We start from the raw sequence: 21910 nt of genomic DNA, 5'->3' as shown, positions 1-21910 counted from the left end.
GCCAAAACATCGGCCTCTTTCGCCTCCTGCACTCCCGGCTCTTGTGCAACCCCAAATATAGCCAACCCCCAGCTTGGTTCGACCCGGACTCCTACTACTTTTGAAAGCACCTTTGTCACCCCCATCCAAAACCCCTGTAGTGCCGGGCATGACCAAAACATATGGGTATGATTCGCTGGGCTTCTCGAGCACCTCGCACACCTATCCTCCACCCCAAAAAATTTACTGAGCCGTGTTCCAGTCATATGTGCCCTGTGTAATACCTTAAACTGAATCAGGCTTAGCCTGGCGCACGAGGACGACGAGTTTACCCTGTTTAGGGCATCTGCCCACATCCCCTCCTCAATCTCCTCCCCTAGCTCTTCTTCCCATTTCCCTTTTAGTTCGTCCATCATAGTCTCCCCTTCGTCTCTCATTTCCCTATATATATCCGACACCTTACCGTCCCCCACCCATTTCTTTGAGATGACTCTGTCCTGCACCTCTTGTGTCGGGAGCTGCGGGAATTCCCTCACCTGCTGCCTCGCAAAAGCCCTCAATTGCATGTACCTGAATGCATTCCCTTGGGGCAACCCATATTTCTCGGTCAGCGCTCCCAGACTCGCAAACTTCCCATCCACAAATAGATCTTTCAATTGCGTTATACCTGCTCTTTGCCACATTCCATATCCCCCATCCATTCCCCCCGGGGCAAACCTATGGTTGTTTCTTATCGGGGACCCCCCCCAGTGCTCCGGTCTTTCCCCTATGTCGTCTCCACTGTCCCCAAATCTTCAGTGTAGCTACCACCACCGGACTCGTGGTATAGTTCCTTGGTGAGAACGGCAATGGGGCTGTCACCATAGCCTGCAGGCTGGTCCCCCTACAGGACGCCCTCTCTAATCTCTTCCACGCCGCTCCTTCCTCCTCTCCCATCCACTTACTCACCATTGAAATATTAGCGGCCCAATAATACTCACTTAGGCTCGGTAGTGCCAGCCCCCCCCTATCCCTACTACGCTGTAAGAATCCCTTCCTCACTCTCGGAGTCTTCCCGGCCCAAACAAAACCCATAATACTCTTTTCTATCCTTTTGAAAAAAGCCTTCGTGATCACCACCGGGAGACACTGAAACACAAAAAGGAATCTCGGGAGGACCACCATCTTAACTGCCTGCACCCTCCCTGCCATTGACAATGCTACCATGTCCCATCTCTTGAAATCTTCCTCCATCTGTTCCACCAACCGCGTCAAATTTAGCCTGTGCAATGTGCCCCAATTCTTAGCTATCTGGATCCCCAGGTAACGAAAGTCTCTTGTTACCTTCCTCAACGGTAGGTCTTCTATTTCTCTACTCTGCTCCCCTGGATGCACCACAAACAGCTCACTCTTTCCCATATTCAATTTATACCCTGAAAAATCCCCAAACTCCCCAAGTATCCGCATTATTTCTGGCATCCCCTCCGCTGGATCCGCCACATATAGTAGCAGATCATCCGCATATAAAGATACCCGGTGTTCTTCTCCTCCCCTAAGTATTCCCCTCCATCCCTTGGAACCTCTCAGCGCTATCGCCAGGGGCTCAATCGCCAGTGCAAACAGTAATGGGGACAGAGGACATCCCTGCCTTGTCCCTCTATGGAGCCGAAAATATGCCGATCCCCGTCCATTCGTGACCACACTCGCCACTGGGGCCCTATACAACAGCTGCACCCATCTAACATACCCCTCTCCGAACCCAAATCTCCTCAACACCTCCCACAGATAATCCCACTCCACTCTATCAAATGCTTTCTCGGCATCCATCGCCACTACTATCTCCGTTTCACCCTCTGGTGGGGCCATCATCATTACCCCTAACAACCTCCGTATGTTCGTGTTCAGCTGTCTCCCCTTCACAAACCCAGTTTGGTCCTCATGAACCACCCCCGGGACACATTCCTCTATTCTCATTGCCATTACCTTGGCCAAGACCTTGGCATCTACATTGAGGAGGGAGATTGGTCTGTAGGACCCGCATTGTAGCGGATCCTTTTCCTTCTTTAAAAGAAGCGATATCGTTGCTTCTGACATAGTCGGGGGCAGTTGTCCCCTTTCCTTTGCCTCGTTGAAGGTCCTCGTCAGTAGCGGGGCGAGCAAGTCCAAATATTTTCTGTAAAATTCAACTGGGAATCCGTCCGGTCCCGGGGCCTTTCCCGTCTGCATGTTCCTAATTCCTTTCACCACTTCTTCTACCGTGATCTGTGCTCCCAATCCCATCCTTTCCTGCTCTTGCACCTTGGGAATTTCCAGCCGATCCAAAAACTCCATCATTCTCTCCCTCCCATCCGGGGGTTGAGCTTCATACAATTTTTTATAAAATGTCTTAAACACTTCATTCACTCTCTCCGCTCCCCGCTCCGTCTCTCCATCTTCGTCTCTCACCCCCCCTATTTCCCTCGCTGCTCCCCTTTTCCTCAATTGGTGTGCCAGCAATCTGCTCGCCTTCTCTCCATATTCATACTGTACACCCTGCGCCTTCCTCCATTGTGCCTCTGCAGTGCCTGTGGTCAGCAAGTCAAATTCCACATGCAGCCTTTGCCTTTCCCTATACAGTCCCTCCTCCGGTGCTTCCGCATACTGTCTGTCCACCCTCAAAAGTTCTTGCAACAACCGCTCCCGTTCCTTACTCTCCTGCTTCCCTTTATGTGTCCTTATTGATATCAGCTCCCCCCTAACCACCGCCTTCAACGCCTCCCAGACCACTCCCACCTGAACCTCCCCATTGTCATTGAGTTCCAAGTATTTTTCAATGCATCCCCTCACCCTTAAGCACACCCCCTCATCCGCCATTAGTCCCATATCCATTCTCCAGGGTGGACGCCCTCTTGTTTCCTCCCCTATCTCCAAGTCTACCCAGTGTGGGGCATGATCCGAAATGGCTATAGCCGTATATTCCGTTCCCCTCACCCTCGGGATCAATGCCCTACCCAACACAAAAAAGTCTATGCGTGAATAGACTTTATGGACATAGGAGAAAAACGAGAACTCCTTACTCCTAGGTCTACTGAATCTCCACGGGTCCACCCCTCCCATCTGCTCCATAAAATCCTTAAGCACCTTGGCTGCTGCCGGCCTCCTACCAGTCCTGGACTTCGACCTATCCAGCCTTGGTTCCAACACCGTGTTAAAGTCTCCCCCCATTATCAGCTTTCCGGTCTCTAGGTCTGGGATGCGTCCTAGCATTCGCCTCATAAAATTGGCATCGTCCCAATTCGGGGCATACACGTTTACCAACACCACCATCTCTCCCTGTAATTTGCCACTCACCATCACGTATCTGCCCCCGTTATCCGCCACTATAGTCTTTGCCTCGAACATTACCCGCTTCCCCACTAATATAGCCACCCCCCTGTTTTTCGCATCCAGCCCCGAATGGAACACCTGCCCTACCCATCCTTTGCGCAACCTAACCTGATCTATCAGTTTCAGGTGCGTTTCCTGTAACATGACCACATCTGCTTTAAGTTTCTTAAGGTGTGCGAGTACTCGTGCCCTCTTTATCGGCCCGTTAAGCCCCCTCACGTTCCACGTGATCAGCCGAGTTGGGGGGCTTCCCACCCCCCCCCCCTTGCCGGTTAGCCATCATCTTTTTCCAGCTTCTCGCCCAGTTCCCACGCGGCTGTATTTCTCCCAGACGGTGCCCCCCCGCCCATCCTTTCCCGCACCCACTCCCCCCTTTCCCCAGCAGCAGCAACCCAGTAATTCCCCCCTCCCCCCCCCCCGCTAGACCCCCCGCTAGCGTAATTACTCCCCCCATGTTGCTCCCAGAAGTCAGCAAACTCTGGCTGACCTCGGCTTCCCCCCGTGATCACGGCTCGCCCCGTGCGGCGCCCCCTCCTTCCTGCTTCTCTATTCCCGCCATAATTATCATAGCGCGGGAACCAAGCCCGCGCCTCTCCCTCGGCCCCGCCTCCCATGGCCAACGCCCCATCTCCTCTCCCTCCCCACCTCCCCCCATCACCACCTGTGGGAGAAAGAAAAGTTAAGTTACCATACCGCAGGATTAATCATACAATCCCTCTTCGCCCCCCCCCCCCCCCCACTCGTCCCACCACTTTGTCCAAACGTTCATTTTCGTAGTCCAATCATTCCAATTTTTCTTCTACAATAAAAGTCCACGCTTCATCCGCCGTCTCAAAGTAGTGGTGCCTCCCTTGATATGTGACCCACAGTCTTGCCGGTTGCAGCATTCCAAACTTTATCTTTTTTTTGTGAAGTACCGCTTTGGCCCGATTAAAGCTCGCCCTCCTTCTCGCCACCTCCGCACTCCAATCTTGATAGACGCGGATCACCGCGTTCTCCCATTTACTACACCGAGTTTTCTTCGCCCATCTAAGGACCATTTCTCTATCCTTAAAACGGAGAAATCTCACCACTATGGCTCTGGGAGCTTCTCCTGCTCTCGGTCCTCGCACCATAACTCGGTATGCTCCCTCCACCTCCAACGGACCCGTCGGGGCCTCCACTCCCATTAACGAGTGCAGCATCGTGCTCACATATGCCCCGACGTCCGCCCCCTCCACACCTTCAGGAAGGCCAAGAATCCTCAAGTTGTTCCTCCTTGCGTTATTTTCCAGTGCCTCCAACCTCTCCACAGATCGTTTCTGGTGTGCCTCCTGTATCTCCGACTTCACCACCAGGCCCTGTATGTCGTTTTCATTCTCTGCTGCTTTCGCCTTCACGACCCGAAGCTCCTGCTCCTGGGTCTTTTGTTCCTCTTTCAGCCCTTCAATCGCCTGTAGTATCGGGGCCAACAACTCTTTCTTCATTTCCTTTTTTATCTCCTCCACGCAGCGTTTCAAAAACTCTTGTTGTTCAGGGCCCCATATGAAACTGCCACCTTCCGACGCCATCTTGGTTTCTGCTTGCCTTCCTTGCCGTTGTTCCAAAGGATCCGCTGCAATCCGGCCACTTTCCTCTCCTTTTTCCATCCGTGTCCAGGGGGAACACCCTTCTGGTTTACCGCACGGTGTTTTCAGCCGTTAAAATTGCCGTTGGGGCTCCTATCAAGAGCCCAAAAGTCCGTTTCACAGGGAGCTGCCGAAACGTGCGACTCAGCTGGTCATCGCCGCACCCGGAAGTGGGAAATCCAATGTTATCTGATTGTTGTGTTCTTGTTTCTTTCTTCTTGTTGGGGGGGCGGCTTTGTTGAAAATTTGTTGAAAAATTTGAATAAATTTTTTTTTTTTTTTAAAAACAAAACAAACTCACTCACCCATTAGCAAGCTCTAGCATTGATTCAGGTCTAACATTCAGATACCCCACCTCACTTTATCATATCTTACAATGATACCTCACATAGGGGCTGTTTAGCACACTGGGCTAAATCGCTGGCTTTGAAAGCAGACCACGCACCACGGTTCAATTCCCGTACCAGCCTCCCCGAACAGGCGCCGGACTGTGACGACTAGGGGCTTTTCACAGTAACTTCATTTGAAACCTACTTGTGACAATAAGCGATTTTCATTCATTTCATTTCATTCATTTATCTCCTTCCTTATTCTTAAGCAGTCCCTTGCCTAAAGACCTTTAGGATCTTCTGCTCCTCGCCCTAAAAATATGCTCCCTTGTGATTGAATCTTCAAACAAGTGGACGTGTACATCCTATTTATCCCGTCCGAGCCCCTTAATCTTATACATCTCAATCATATCTTCCCTCAGCCTTCTCTACTCTAAAGAAAGCAATCCAAGCCTATCCAGTCTCTTCTTCTAGCTCAGATGCTCCAACTCAGGCAACATCCTTGTGTGCCCACTCCAGTGCAATCACCACCTTCCTATAGTGAGGTGACTAGAACTGCACACAGTACTCCAGCTGTGGCCGAACCAACTTTCTGCACACCTCCAACATAACCTCCTTGCTCTTCTTTTCAATGCCATGACTTGTAAAGGCAAGTGTCCCATCTGCCTTCCTAGCTACCCCTTCACCTGCCCTACCGTCTCCAGGGATCTGTGAACAAATGAACATCCATCTGACCTACCAAGTGTCCTGCCATTCATTACATATTGGCTTGCCTTTTTCTTCTTCCAAAGTGCATTACCGTGCACGTTTCAGGGTTAAATACCATCTGCCAGTGCTTTGCCCATCTGACCAACCGATCTTTATATTCCTGTAACCTACAACCCTCGTCTTCACTGTTAACCACCCGACCAATCTTGGTGCCGTCTGCAAACTTACTTATCATTACCCCACTTTCTGCACAGCTCCAACATACCCTCCTTGCCCTTACATTCTATGCCACAACTGATAATGGCAAGTATCCCTTCTTAGCTCCCCTATTCGCCTGCTCTGCCATCTTCAGGGATCTGTGAACAAGTGCTCCAAGATCCACCTGTTCCTCTGAGCTTCCTATTGTCCTGCCATTCATTACATACTCCCTAGTCCTGTTTCTTCTTCCAAAGTTGCATTTATCAGGGTTAAATACCATCTATTACTGCCTCTGTCCATCTGACCAACCCATCTATATCTTCCTGTAACCTCCCACCCTCTACTGTTAACCACCCAACCAATCTTGTCACCTGCAAACTTAATTATCATTCTCCCAATGTTCTTGTCTATACATTTATATATGTATAAAACAAATAATAAGGGACCCAGCACTGATCCCTGTGGTATACATCTCAATTAAATCTCTGCTCGGTTTCTGTTCCAAACAAATTAACTCCAGCTTATCCAATCTTCGCTCAGAGCTAAGGTTGGCCGATCAGAATCTTAACCAAATGCCCACCTTGGTAATTCCCTTGCCAAACAAAAATTGAGGGCACGATCTAACGACCGCATCGCGCCCAGTTTGGGGTGCAATGCCGCTGGTAAATCTCGCGAGAGGACTCTCACAAAATTTATTCAGCTCGCTTCAAGCACTGGGAAGCACCCCGCTAAACCTGCCCACAATGGGACTCTTTTTTTATGTTAAATCACGCCCTAATTTTGGTTTTGAAATTTCAATTGAACTAGGCGCGGCATCATTTTCGGGAGAGTTACAGATTTCCAGCATCGTTCTGTGAAGAAGAGTTTCATAATATCATCCATGTACAGCCTAGCCTTAATTTTAATTTTATGCACCTGATTCGGGACACTCCCACAAAAGGATTAATTCATCTCTATCTATCTTACTAATAATCTTCAATATATCAATTAGATTACTCCTTATCTTCTATAATCAAGAGATTACAAATCTAGTCCATGCTACCTAATCTCATCACTAAACACCTATGGCCCTGTCTGCACTGCACCTACCCGCAATCAGTATACCCAGGAATTGAAATAAAAGCTAATATTGCACATAAAGTTCAGACCTTCCTTGAAGAGAGCATGTCATACTTCCAAATATTTACTGAACATACTAATTCTTCATGGGATATTTTTAATTAATTGTTAGCTATTTGAAATAATCAAATAGAATAACAATATTTATCAAAATTTATAATGGATACCATTCCTTCCCCTTCTGCCACAGTAGGTTGGACAGTACGCTGCCACACAGCATCCTCTTAGAGTCCAACTGAATGCAAATACATTTCTGAGCTCAGCTTCTTTCCACACCCAGCCTGGCCTTTACCCAGTTACAAAAACACACGTCGGCAATCCGTCCGATCGTTAAAAGCCGCTATCAGATGGCCCACTCGCCCATTACAATTCCCAGTTTACTTTTCTCATTGTGTGAGAAAGTTTCTGCCACCAGCATAATCAGATCATGAAATCTGAAAGAGCGTCCTGCAACATGTTGACGACTACTTTCTTCAGCTGATGTCAGGTAGAACGCAATTTCAAAGGAATAACAGAAAGCTAACCCCCACCCCCCCCTTCAACTATCCCACCCTCTACCCACACACACACAAAGGGCAGACAAACACAGAGGGGTGGAAAAAGGCAAAACTAATTAGGATTAAGTTAAAGACAGATTTGTAAGATAAATTTGGAGTACCCAATTCATTTTTTCAAATTAAGGGGCAATTTTAGCGTGGCCAATCCACCTACACTGCACATCTTTGGGTTGTGGGGGTGAAATCCACGCAAACACAGGGAGAATGTTCAAACTCCACATGGACAGTGAACCAGGGCCGGAATCGAACTCGGGACCACGGCACCGTGAGGCAGCAGTGTTAACCACTGCGCCACCCGTGCTGCCCTAAGGTAAAAAGGGATAAGAGTCCTTACTTTCGATGTTGAATTCTTTGCCGCAGGCTTTCCTCCCAGCAAGCTGATTGATCGAAGCCACCAGTGTACAGTCGGTGATAGTCTTGCAGAAACAATCATTCAGCACTCACAAGCAACAGATTTTCTGCTGGAGAGCCACTTTAGCCTTCAACTCGAAGATTCACCTTCAAGACTACTTCTCTCTTAAGATCCTTTGTCTCACATCAAACCCAGCTTCCAGCCCGGGTTTTAATCTCAATCTTTTGCAGTTTCACTAAAATGAAATTCTCTTACTGGAGAGTTCTTAGACTTGGTTTTTAGAGAGATTTCATCGTATCAGAGTGGGAAAACGAGAGCTGCTTCTCCCAGCTTCTGAACCGAAAGCCTAACTAAAACAACACAATTTTACTGAGGAGGGAGAAACAGTCCAGAGAAATCAGAACCAATCACTACCGGTTATTGGCAAAGCCCAGCATTTTGGGCCAGTTCATTAGTCGCCAGCCAAGCCAGTCAAAACCTAGTCATCATTGATCTCTTCTACAAACGGTAAAGTCTGCATTAAAGTCACAGGCCCATTAACCATCCATGGATAAAAATTATAATAGCAAAACAATTAAATAAAGGGGAAAGCAGGGAACAAACAGGGTTTACCCAGAAGGATCCTTAAACCCGATTCAAAAGAATTGTCCTGCAAATGCATGTTGAGTGCAAATGGGGGGGCGAGATTGTGTCAGCCCGGGACCAGGCCGGAGAATCCCCGCGACCGGCGCGAATCACGGCTCGTCGCCCCGATGCCGGGACGTGATTGTCCGCAGAGCGTAGAATCGGCGGCATTGGCGCCGGCGTGGTTGGCGCGGCGCCAGTCGGGGGCCGCTCTATGCGGCTACCCCTGCCGATTCTCCGACCCCGGGGGTGCTCCGATGTGGCCTGGCCCACGTTCGGGGCCCCCGATCGGCGTGCCGGCCTCGCTGGCTGGGGGCCTCCTTTCTTCCTCGCCGGCCCCTGTAGCCCTGCGCCATGTTGCGTCAGGGCCGGCGCGGAGAAGGGAGCCACTGCTCATGCGCGTTGGCGCTGGTGCCACTGCACATGTGCAGACCCCGCGGTGCGCAGTTCATGCCAGGATCAGCAGCTGGAGCGGCATGCTGGCCTCCTGTAGGGGCCAGAATTGCTGATCCTGAGGCCGTGTTGACGCCGTCGAGAAACGCGACGGCGTTTCCGACGGCGTCAACACTTAGCCTCAGGATCACAGAATCCCGCCCGGGTTTACACCTGGCATCATGGCTTACTGCTTCAATTTCCTCTTCCCAATGCCCAGAAACTGGTAAGTTAAACTAAAGAATATCAGCCCTACACTTTATAAACGGAAACTAGGAGTGTACTTAAGATTAAAACTATAGATAGCATGCAATTAATTAACTGTCAGATGACCAAATTCTTATTTCTTGATAATTATTGGATTTGTATCGTGGTGTATATCGTACAAGTTTGATTTCTTTGAAAGTTGCAGATACCCACTTTGCTGAGATTTTTTTCAAAGTAGTTCTATGTTCGGGTTCTTTGATCATCAGCCAGGAGAAGCCAATTAAACCTTAACTCAAGGGTAAATGAACCAAAATTATAACTGTTAAAGAATTAGAAGGTCATGAACCATTTAAGCATCATTTTCAGCTGAATAAAACTTCTACTTTTAGAAACATGCACAAGCACATGTTTCTGAAACATTTGTGCTTTCTCTTTTAATATTTAGTACATTTGGTAATTTTCAAAGCCAGGCATGCCGTGCGGAGGAATAGAACAGTTCCTCATCATGGAATCTCACCACAAGTATCCCAAGTCAACTATAGCACAACTGGATGCTCAGTTTACTTTGCCCCAAAAATATGCTTCAGCCTTAATCTCAGAAGAAATGTTTCAGTCTTAACTTCAGAAAAGCACCCCTACTCAACCTGCGGAGCATTTCTATTTCCAACACCAACCATCCTGATCATACTAATTACTCCAGATTTAAAGATCATTTTCGGCTTTGAGTTCTTGCCCAAACGGAACCAGATTGAAAATGCACGAACTCATTTGACAAAGGATCCTTACTGTCAGCAGACAGAGGACATATACGTTTCATCAGTTGTGAACGCGAACACAGTGAAGAATCATGAATTAATAATGGTGCTAAAATATATTCAGTCAAGTTTAACAAAGATTGTTATCTGGTGCAAAGAGCACTTATAGCCAGAACTTTTCATCTTTAGTGACAATACAACCTCACAATAGCAAACAGTGTAAATTTAAAAACCTGCCTTTGATCTGAGCCTAACAATACTAAGTTTACTCATTTTGCCAGGGTCTAACATTTTGTCAAACTGCTAAGAATTTATTTGGTTGACTGCTAAACCTAACTCTCTGCTACTATACTCTACAGTGGCACATTCATATCATACAACAAACCAAGACACACTTGACTTGATTAAAATTGGAAGAGGCTGGATTGAGGTTCATAGTGGAGTTCCCCAGGGGTCGATATTGGGACCCTTGCGTTTCCTGATATATATTCATCTTGGTTATGGAGGGGACAATTTCAAAAATGGAAGATGATACAAAACTTTGATGCATTGTAAACTGTGAAGAGGACAGTGTAGAACTTCAAAAGGACATAGACAAATTGATGGGCTGAGCATATAGGTGGCAGATGAATTCAATGTGGAGCAGTGAGAGGTAATGCATTTTGATAGGAAGAACACATAGAGACAAGATAAAATAAGGAGTGAAATTATTGGAGGACTGTATATGTGCATAGATCATTGAAGGTGGTGGGAGAAATGGAGACAGCAGTTAATAAAGCATTTGTATTCTGGTCTTAATTAATAGTGTCATAGAGTACAAGAGCAAGGAGGTTATGTTAAACTGATTCAAGACACTAGTTAGGCCTCAGCGGGAGTATTGTGTACAGTTCTTGCTGTCACACTACAGGAAGGATGTGAACACATTGGAGAGAGTGCTGAAGAGGTTTATAATAATAATTGCTTATTGTCACAAGTAGGCTTCAATGAAGTTACTGTGAAAAGCCCCTAGTCGCTACATTCCGGCACCTGTTCGAGGAAGCCGGTACGGGAATTGAACCTGCGCTGCTGGCCTTGTTCTGCATTACAAGCCAGCTGTTTAGCCCACTGTGCTAAACCAACCCCTAATACAAGAATGGTTCCAGGGATTGAGAACTTCAGTTATGAGGGCAGATTGGAGAGGTTGCGACTGTTCTCCTTGGAGAGAAGGTGAAGAGGGGATTTGATAGAGATGTTCAAAATCATGAGGGACCTAGATAGAGTAGCTAGGGAGAAACTGTCCCTGCTTGAAAAAGGATCAAGAGGCTTTTTTACACACAAGTGGCTCAGGCCTGCACTGCCTGGAACTGTGGTGGAGACAGGTTCAATGGAGACATTCAAGAGGGTGTGCTAATCTCGTAATTCTATTCATTCTATTCAAGCAGAGGTATGGAGAAAAGGCAGAGAAATGGCACTAAGTTGTGATGCGTGTTTGCAGAGGCGGTGCAAATACGATGGGCTGAACAGTCTCCTTCTGCGCCTTAACAATGCTGCGACTCTTTAAAGCATTTCAATTAGTACTGAACACTCCTGGAGAGATAACACACCATAGCTGCAGACACTCTGATAAAGGCCTCTCTGCCCTATGGCTCAGGATGAAACTGGACTGAAGGGGTTCAAACACAAGAAAGAAAGAAAATAAAGAAAAGAAATAAAGAAAAGAAAGATTACATTTAATAATATTATAGCATTTGGATACAAATAAATGGTATGTCTAGAATGCTGTTGCAGCCATTTATATCTTGAGTATTGGGTTGGATAACAGATTTCCTTTATGCGGGAATACATGCATTGGAAGAAGACTGTGATAATGCTCCGAGAATCATAAGACCATAAGACATAGGAGCACGATTAGACCACTCGGCCCATCGAGTCTGCTCCGCCATTCAATCATGGCTGATATTTTTTGATCCCCATTCTCCTGCCTACACCCCATAGCCCCTGATCCCCTTATTAATCATGGGGTTCACTAATCGATCTCCCCTTTGGGCTCGTGGAGTATGCGTTCCTGTAGTAGCGGGCGCAGGCCCACCCACCTGGGACTCATTGCTGAGCCGTATAAATGCTGCTCACAGACCTGGGCCGGGAATTCCGATGGTTCTGGGCTGGGAGGGCATTAGTATTGTTATCTTCTGAGTTAAAATTAACCTGTTTAGCCTTCTTCTTTGTGTCTGCTGGTTTGCATAAAGACAAACTTATTCCAGTCAATCCTGACAAGTAAGCACACATTAAGAACACCAATTAAGTTTTAATTATTGCACATTCGGAATTAAGGATGTTGAATCCAACTTTGATATATTGTCAGGATATTTTTAATTCTCCTAAGAAAAACAGGACCAAGAAAGGAGGATTCATTAGAATGCAAAGTGCTCCTCGTTCTGTGTGGATTGAAATATTGTAATCAGTTTTTGCCATTAAAAAAACTATACAGATGAAATTGAAGTAAAATAAAATAAAAATCTCCCATTTGCGTTATCACCTGTTTGCACTGCAGTTCTGACATTTCTGTTGCAAATGAGTTGATCTTATTTTAATAGAACTGCAGTGTAATTAATCAAAGATCTTCCATCAAAACAACTTTGTGATTGATCCAAAGAGCCATGTGTTATCTCTCTGGTGGCTATAGGGATCAATCAGGTCCCAGACCACAAGAAAGGACTTTGAGGCAAGTCAACTCACCATGACCAATGCCGTAGAAATCTATTAATTTCCTGAAAAAAAGCTGGCAGTGTGTTATTTTTAGCAAGTGTATCTTGTGAGTCATAAGAAATAGCAACCAAATCATGGGAAAGTTTGAGTTTGTCATCAAGCAAACACAGCAACCCGCTTAGCAACGTTAATAAGCAAAATACTGCAGATGCTGGAATCTGAAACAAGAACAAAGAATGCTGGAAAAACTCAGCAGGTCTGTTATCTGCTGGGAGAGAAAACAGGGTAACATTTCGAGACCATTTGACTCTTCATCAGAACTGAAGAGAGGGAAATGAGTTGGATATTAAACTGTAGCTGGGAGAGACTGCAACAAGATGTAGCAACCATTTCCCTCATGGTGCTTGACAAGGTGTTTACCAAAACACGCTCCCACAGCCACCATTTCCTTCCTCAGCAACTGTTGCCGTCTTCAACACATCCCATGTAGATTCGGGACACCATTTTAAAATTAAAGTTCCGACGAACCGGGCTCCTCAGTGCAGGAAACGGGACTGAGTGCAGCCTCGGCCGCACGTTCCTCACTGAGGCCCCATATCTAACTGGAGTCGGGTTAGATAAAGCTGTGTTTCTTGTCGCCGCAAATCCCAGGAAACACGCTGTTAAACGTGCTCACTATGAGATTCTGTTCCCATTTGATTAGATCGGGCCCATTGAATTTGGTCCTGGCTAACCAGGTCATGGGACAACTTGTGGAAGGATACAGAAGAATGCCTTATACTTTGGGTACAGATTATTTAATCAAAGGGAGGAGCCAGGTTTGTCTGTGGTTACAGTTTGCCGTTGGATTTTAGTCTGCCAAGAAGTGTCTTTCAGTTTGCTCATGAAAATGTTCTCCCCAAGGTTTGTGCACAGAACAATGCAAGTAAACCCGATTGTTAACTTTATTTATTTGATATCTGGTACTTATACTATATCAGTTTGCTTAACTGGAATATATAGTGGCAGGTATAGGGAGTACCAGGGGCTGGTTTAGCACAGTGGGCTAAACAGCTGGCTTGTAATGCAGAACAAGACCAGCAGCGCGGGTTCAATTCCCGTAGCGGCCTCCCCGAACAGGCACCGGACTGTGGCGACGAGGGCTTTTCACAGTAACTTCACTGAAGCCTACTTGTGACAATAAGCGATTATTAATACTATTATTAAGTTAAAGATGTTTTCCTTTGACTTAAGAACTGTTGTAAAGGTTATTTGTAAAACAATTTCTTTGTTGTTAATATGGCTAATTCTGAGTTTAAATTAAAGTTTGATTTAACGTAAATGATACTTATTGGTCATGTTATCACTCCAATGGTGCAGTCACCTTTCCTCAGTTTTACAAACTTCAATAGTTGGGTCAGCTTCTCCGGCCACGCCCGCCCGGCGACCGGAGCATCACGCCTGAGGTCAATGGGCTTTTCCATTGTGTGTGTCTCGCCCGTGGCAATCTTGCAGCGGACGTGGCAGAAGAATCAAGCCCTTTGAGTTCTCATCCAGAATCCTAGCACCTCCTTCCCAAAATCGTCAAACAGGACTGCCCTGGTAAGCCCATCGTATCAGCCTGTTCCTGCCCATGGAGCTCATTTCTTCCTATCTTGACTCCATACTCTGTCCTGTTGGCCAGTCTCTTCCCACCTACATTTGTGCTTTCTCTGATGCCCGACATCAAATCAACAATTTCTAGTTCCCTGGACCTTACTGCCGCCTCTTCACTATGGATTTCCAATCCCTCTACACCTCCAGCCCCCACCGGGAGGGTCTGCGGGCTCTCCGCTTCTTCCGTAAGTGGAGGCCTAAACAATCCCCGTCCACCACCACGCTCCTCCGCCTGGTTGAACCAGTTCTGTCACTAAATAATTTCTCCTTTAACTTGTCTCACTTCCTGCAAATGAAAGGTGTGACTATGGGTACCCGCATGGGCTCCAGTTATGGCTGTCTTTTATGGATCATATGGATTACCCCTTATTCTAATCCTCACTCAGGCCCACTCCCACAACTCTTTTTCCGTAATATCGATGACTGTATTGGTGCCACTTCATGCTCTCACCTGGACCTGGAAAAATTGATTTATTTTGGTTCCACATGGTCCACCTCCAACACTTCCCTTCCCTTGCTTGAGTTGTCTCCATTTCTGGTGATAGGCTGACCATCAATGTTCATTTCAACCCACTCACTCCTACAGCTACCTCAATTACTTCTCCTCCATCCCATTCTCCCAGTTTCTCTGCCTCCATTGCAACTGTTCTGATGTTGCACTTCTGCCATGTCTGCCTTTTTCCTGAACCGAGGATTCTCTCCTCCATTGTAGTTGACAGGGCACTCAACTGTGTTCGAACCATTTCCCACACTGTTGCCCACATCCCATCCCTCCCAGAACCATGATAGGGTCCGCCTTGTCCTCACTTTCCACCCCACCAGTTCCGCATTCAAAGAATCATCCTCTGCCATTCCCAGAAACTCCAGCATGCCAGCTTCCCTTTACTGCCCCCCCCACCCACCCACCACCCCCGCATCCCCCACCCCCATGACCACCCTGGTCCACTCCATCATCTCCCAACTCCTGGTCCCCTTCCGGAAGCACCTTGCCTTGCAATCGCAGCAGATGCAACATGCCCTTTTATTTCCTTACTCCTCACCATTCAAGGCGCCAAATACTTATTTCAGATTAAGCAGCATTTCACTTGCACTTCCTTCAATCTAGTCTACTGTATTCGCTACTCCCAGTGCGGTCTCCTCTACACGGCAGAGACAAAGGTCAGACTGGAAAACCTCTTCATCGAAATCTTCGTTCAATCCCCAAGCAGGACCTCCAACCTTCCTCTCGCTTGCCAGTTTAATTCAGCATTTTGCTCTCGTGCCCACATGTCCATCCTTGGTCTGCTGCAATGCTCCAGTGAAGCCCAACGCAAGCTGGAGAAGCAGCATCTCATCTTCTGATTAAGCACATTACAGTCCTCAGGACTCAACACTGAATTCAACAACTTTAGACTGTGACCTTCAACCAAATATCCCATACATTTATTGTCTCAATGCAAAAACCCTCTGGCCCTTCCTCCCCTCTCCCTCCCACCCCACACCAGGCCATCTATCTCTTGTTCTTAATGTTACTACATCTTGTTGCAAATCTCTTCCAGCTACATGTTTAATATCCCACACATCCAGCTACATGTTTAATATCCCTCTCTTTAGTTCTGATGAAAAGTCAAACGAATTTGAAATATTAACTCTGTTTCTCTCCCAACAGATGCTGCCAGGCCTGCTGTGTTTTTGCATCATAAACATGGACAATGTACAGCGGACACCTCAAGTCCTTGGAGAGATATCACCGACTCTGCTGCCGCAAAATCCAGCAAATCCACTGGCAACGTGAGTGCCCTCTCCCATGCCAATATCCCAACAGCGGCTAGCACTGTTGCTTCACAGCGCCAGGATCCCAGGTTCGATTCCCGGCTTGGGTCACTGTCTGTGCGGAGTCTGCACATTTTCCCTGTGTCTGGGTGCATTCCCTCCGGACGCCCCAGTTTCCTCCCACAAGTCCCGGAAGACGTGCTGTTAGTTAATAATTTCCCGATTCTTACACACTCCCAAGTAGTCTCTTACAATGAATTGGTAGCTGCTTATTCTTCTGGGAAAACCCAGAAATTAAGTTAACTTTAAAGAAATGTAAGAAATAAACAAAAGAGGACTTCAAACAAAAACACATGGCCACAAGAATTACAAAGCCACAATTAGAACTCTTCAGAAATAATGAGCCAATGAAGGATTTTAATGTCATAAATATGCAACTGATGTTGCAGACAATAAATATGTGAAATAGCCTATTCAACCTTTTCTTTGGCAATTTATAAATGCTTTTCCTCAACTGAACTACTTCTGAAAGAGAAAAAAGGGGTGCAGATCAAGAAGGGCAACTGAAATTAATTGAACTCACGGCAAGTCTTCAAGTTTGGATGCATCATGACGTGGATCGAGAAGATCGTAACCACATTCATTGTAAATTTCCAAATAAGAAATGTGGGTTGTGTAGACTTTGCTGCTGTCCTGCTCCAAAGGAAATGAAACAAAGTAAATAAAATAGCTGAGCCCAGATACAGATGTTTTGGTGTATAATTTATTATGGCAAACTCTAGATTTACATTTTCAGACTGTGACAATTATCTTTTTATTTTTAAACCTCAGATTAGGCAACTCAAAAGGTTATGCGAGGGAAAATGAACTAAAGCTGAATTTCTTTCATTTAGCCGGCTTCAGGTACTGTTGTCTCACGGAATGAAGACAGTTAAGGCATTAAGTGGCACAATGTTGGTAGCTGGGTCATACAGCACATAGGGGCACTAATACACAGGATTTGTTCAGTGACAAAGCACATGCCTGTTTTTTTTTTTGTCGCTGGCTCCAGCAGGAAGGGAATTCTGCCAAACGCACTGAACCCACTATAGCCCTATGTCATTTTCCTGGGTCAGAGCCCAACACCGCAACACAATCCCCACTACTTCAAAGGCAGAAAATTCTGACAATATGGAGTAAGTTTACAAAAGATGGAATGGTTCCAGCAATTAAAAAGCCAATTTTCATTATGCCAGGTTGGACGTATACGCATACAGAGGAGACCGCTACTAGGTCTTCATCCTGCAATGTAACTACTCTAAGAAATACCATCATTCTTCTTTTAATGGTCCGTGAGGTCAGCAGAAGCAGCAAAAAAAATGGAATCTTGCGAGGTCCTGATATAGTTGACCACGCTATTTTACAATGTCTTTCCACTGTCATCAAGGTGAGTGGGACTACACACTCGCGCCTGGTTTCATATGTATCTATTCAGCCACAGCCAAAAAAATCACTTGCATTGGACAAGTAGAAGTCACCTCCAACTAAATATTGAGAGGACAGAAGACATGGGGCTGGATTCTCCAAAAATGGGGCTATGTCCCCACGCCAGCATAAAAACCCTGGCGTTTCACTCTTGACTTTCCTTAAGAAAGTCCGGAGCGATTCTCCTACCTGCAGCGGGCTGGCATGGTCCCGGAGTGCTCCTCGCAGCTCTGGCTACGGATACGGGGCCCTGCACTTCCGGTCGGGAATCCGCACATGCGCACGGCGGCGGCCTACAACGAATGCACCGTGCGCGATGGTAGACTCGGACCGCCATCCAAAATGTAGGCCTCTCCCCAAGATCGCGCACGCCCACGGATCTGTGCCGCCCGATCCTCCCCTGGCCGTCCATGAGGCCCGGTGATCGATCCCCCCCCCCCCGCCCCCCCTACCAGGACGGCCGCGGACTGAGCCCGCAGCCGCCACCCGAGGTTCCCGACAGCCAATACGTGGTTAGAACCATGACGTCGGGAACCCGGCCAGTTTTGTGCGGAGAATCGCGGGCGGAGGCCTCTGTCAATGGCCCCCTAGCCACGTAGATCGCGCACGAGCGATTCCCGAACGATTCTCCGGGGACCAGAATCTCCAGCGGCGCCGGTTCAGATTTCCTCGTAGACGACCATTCTCCGCCCCCCGCGCTGAACATGATTTTGGCGCGGGGCTGCGGAGAATCCAGCCCCCGGTGTTGTGACCCAGCCTCAAACTGTTCTCAGTCACCCAATCCATTCTTCACCTTGACAACTGATTGGGACTGAACTAGACTGTTCACAATATTGGAGTCATGTGTGACTCCAAGGTGTGTTTCCAAAAACATATCCACATCATCACAAAGACTGCTTACTCCAATCCTTGTAACATCAGTCGAATCCACTCCTGCCAAAGCTAATATACTGCTGAAATCCTCATTTGCTACTTCGAGACTTCGCTATTCTGTTATGGGCCAGGGTTTAGAGAACCCCAAAGTGTATCATGGAGTTCACCTGACACACAACTTTTAATAGATTGTGGTATGGGGAGCACACGGCCCACTCTACAGGTGTGCTACAGCAGAAATGGAAAAGTATTTTTTTAAAGCAAAACAATGTTTATTCTATGAACTCAAGTTAACCTTTTTAAAAGATACAGTGAACATCTTAGCAACCATTAATTCAAATACAATCCCCAAAGAATTACCACACTAAGTAATCCTTAAGCTGTCCTTTTAACATCCATAAGACTTAAAAAAGACATTTTAACCGAAGCACATCAGGTTAAAGTCACTACTGAGAGCAGTTATTAGTTTGAAATCACCAAAGGATCTATTTACAGTTTTTCAGATTACACAGAGAGAGACTCATACACCTTCTGGCTGTGACTGCAGCTATCCAGCTCTGAAAACGAAACTAAAACACACCCAGCAGCAAACAGCCTAAAACGAACAGACAGCCCAGCTCCACCCACACTCTGACATCACTGCAGTAATAAACACCCATTTCTTACTCTCACTACAGATATTTCTTACTCTCACTACAAATATTTATATACACATCCATTTATAAACACCCATTTTTTAAAGGTACTCTCACATGACATTTCCAACATATAGCTGGCCAGCCTCCCACATTCTACCCTCACGAAATGTCCTCCCATTCACAATTTTGCTGCCTATATCCTAATTCATTCAAAGTTCCTGTTTACTCATCACCTATAAAGACTCCTGATGAACCACTGCCTCGTGTTTTAAATTGTAATCTTTTTAATTTTTTTTAAATTTAGAGTACCCAATTCAATTTTTTCAATTAAGGGGCAATTTAACGTGGTCAATCGACCTTCTCTGCACATCTTTGGGTTGTGGAGGCGAAACCCACACAAACACGGGGAGAATGTGCAAACTCCACATGGACAGAGACACAGAGCCGGGATCGAATCTGGGACCTCGGCGTCGTGAGGCAGCAATGCTAACCACAGTGCCATCGTGCTGCCACAAATTCTCGGCCGGGTTTCTCCGAAATCCCGGCCAAGTGTTGACGCCAGTGTAAACACCAAAGTGGTGTACACCGGCGTCAACGGGCCTCCTGGCCCAGCAATTCACCGCTGTTCAGGGGGCTAGTACAGTGCCGGAGAGCTGTGCACAGCGGCGTGGGTCCGCGCATGTGCACGACGGCCAGCGCGGGTCCATGCATGCGCATGACGGCCGTCTCCGCGCCAGCCCCCGCGCAACATGGCGGAGCCCTATAGGGGCCTGGCACGGAGGAACATAGCGCCCTCCCCCCCCGGAATGAGTGCGCCCACCAATCGGTAGCCGCGATCATGGGCCTGGCCACCGTGGAGGCCCCCCTGGAATCGGATCCCCCATCACTAGTTTAGTGACAGATCTTCTTTCATTTTTTGTTTAAATTTAGAGTATCCAATTTATTTTGTCCAATTAAGGGGCAATTTAGCGAGGCCTGCACATCTTTGGGTTGTGGGGGCGAAACCCACGCAAACACAGGGAGAATGTGCAAACTCCACACGGACAGTGATCCAGAGCCGGGAAGATCTTCTTTCATAACGCTGCTGTGAAGAGGCTTGGGGCATTTTACTAATGTTAAAAAACTCATTGTTAGTACTGCCCCCTACAATACATACAGGTGGCTGATGATAAAATCGTTGCTGGATGTCCAAAGGTGGGCAGAAAAAGGGAAAGAGAAGTTAGGGAGGGAATGTTGAATAGACATCATAATTTTTCTTTCTACTTTTCAGTTTTCTTCTGTCCTTCTGCACTGTAACTTTTATGATTATTGTGCTTTTTTTTAAAATCGGAATTTTTTTTTTCAATCAATATTTTTATTGAATTTTACATTTGTACACTACACAGTAGATGATTGAAACGGTTATTTTTTACAATTTACATGTTTTTCCTTCTTGGGCACTCCCTCTCTCTGTCTCCATCCCCCCACCCCCATTCTCCCCATCTCCTTTTCTGTTGTTTGGGCTCCGTCATAGGCCCTTTCTTCTACCGTAGATGTTATAATGTATCTTGCATCCTGTTTTTGTTCCAATGGCTTTGTGTGGGGGCCCTTTGGCCCCTCTTCAATCTTTCCCTGGGTACCTGCATGGTATTTGCTGGGTTCCTCCTTTGCTGCACCCCCCCCCCCCCCCCCCCCACCTTCCCCTCACTCCACCTTGAGCAGTAAAGGCAGATCCAGGGATGATTACCTATCTGCTTTCTCAGCTGAGAACAATCCTGCAGCTAGAAATGTACAGTGCACACCTGGTTAAATGTGAAATTTCACTTATGTGTCACTGTGTATGGAAATCTTCAGCTGCAGTGGTGCATGAAAGTCATACAAGCCAAAGCAGATGTGAATTGCCACCTTTAATCAATCGTGTAGCCTGAATTTGCTAATCTATTGTGACAAAGGAACTGAGATTTAAACAGCTCCAGAGAACAAATAGAATTTAAGTTGCACATTAAACAAGTGCAGTAGTCCTATACATAAGACCATAAGACACAGGAGTGGAAGTAAGGCCATTCGGCCCATCGAGTCCACTCCACCATTCAATCATGGCTGATTTCAACTCCATTTACCCGCTCTCTCTCCATAGCCCTTAATTCCTCGAGAAATCAAGAATTTATCAACTTCTGTCTTAAAGACACTCAACGTCCCGGCCTCCACCGCCCTCTGTGGCAATCAATTCCACAGACCCACCACTCTCTGGCTGAAGAAATTTCTCCTCATCTCTGTTCTAAAGTGACTCCCTTTTATTCTAAGGCTGTGCCCCCGGGTCCTCGTCTCCCCTGTTAATGGAAACAACTTCCCTACATCCACCCTATCTGAGCCATTCATTATCTTGTAAGTTTCTATTAGATCTCCCCTCAACCTCCTAAACTCCAATGAATATAATCCCAGGATCCTCAGACAGTCACAATGGTGTGCATCTCAATGTATCCAACACATTGTTATTCAGGTATCTATATATCTTCGGATCAGTATCAGTCATGTCCAAGTTTTACTGATTTTTTTTCTTCTGGGATACTGGAAATACTGTACAGAAAATAAAAGGAAACAAAAAGGACTTCTCTGACTACCAGGAAATTAGCAAAGGACTAAGATACTGCCACAAGGATAATTACAACAGT

General features: G+C 46.7%; 1 protein-coding gene across 5 annotated transcripts in view; it reads right to left on the bottom strand.

Moving 5' to 3' along the window:
• Positions 1 to 21910, bottom strand: part of kif6 (kinesin family member 6) — an 848078-nt gene that overhangs the window by 741766 nt on the left and 84402 nt on the right. For all 5 annotated transcript variants that reach the window (XM_072500179.1, XM_072500178.1, XM_072500180.1 and 2 more), the window contains exon 5: positions 16868 to 16977. In XM_072500179.1, the coding sequence (XP_072356280.1) occupies positions 16868 to 16977 (110 nt within the window). The remainder of the gene's footprint in view (positions 1 to 16867; positions 16978 to 21910) is intronic.

Source organism: Scyliorhinus torazame, chromosome 4, assembly GCF_047496885.1.
Source record: "Scyliorhinus torazame isolate Kashiwa2021f chromosome 4, sScyTor2.1, whole genome shotgun sequence".
Classification (NCBI taxonomy): Eukaryota; Metazoa; Chordata; class Chondrichthyes; order Carcharhiniformes; family Scyliorhinidae; genus Scyliorhinus; species Scyliorhinus torazame.
This window is presented reverse-complemented; position numbering and strand designations above follow the sequence as displayed.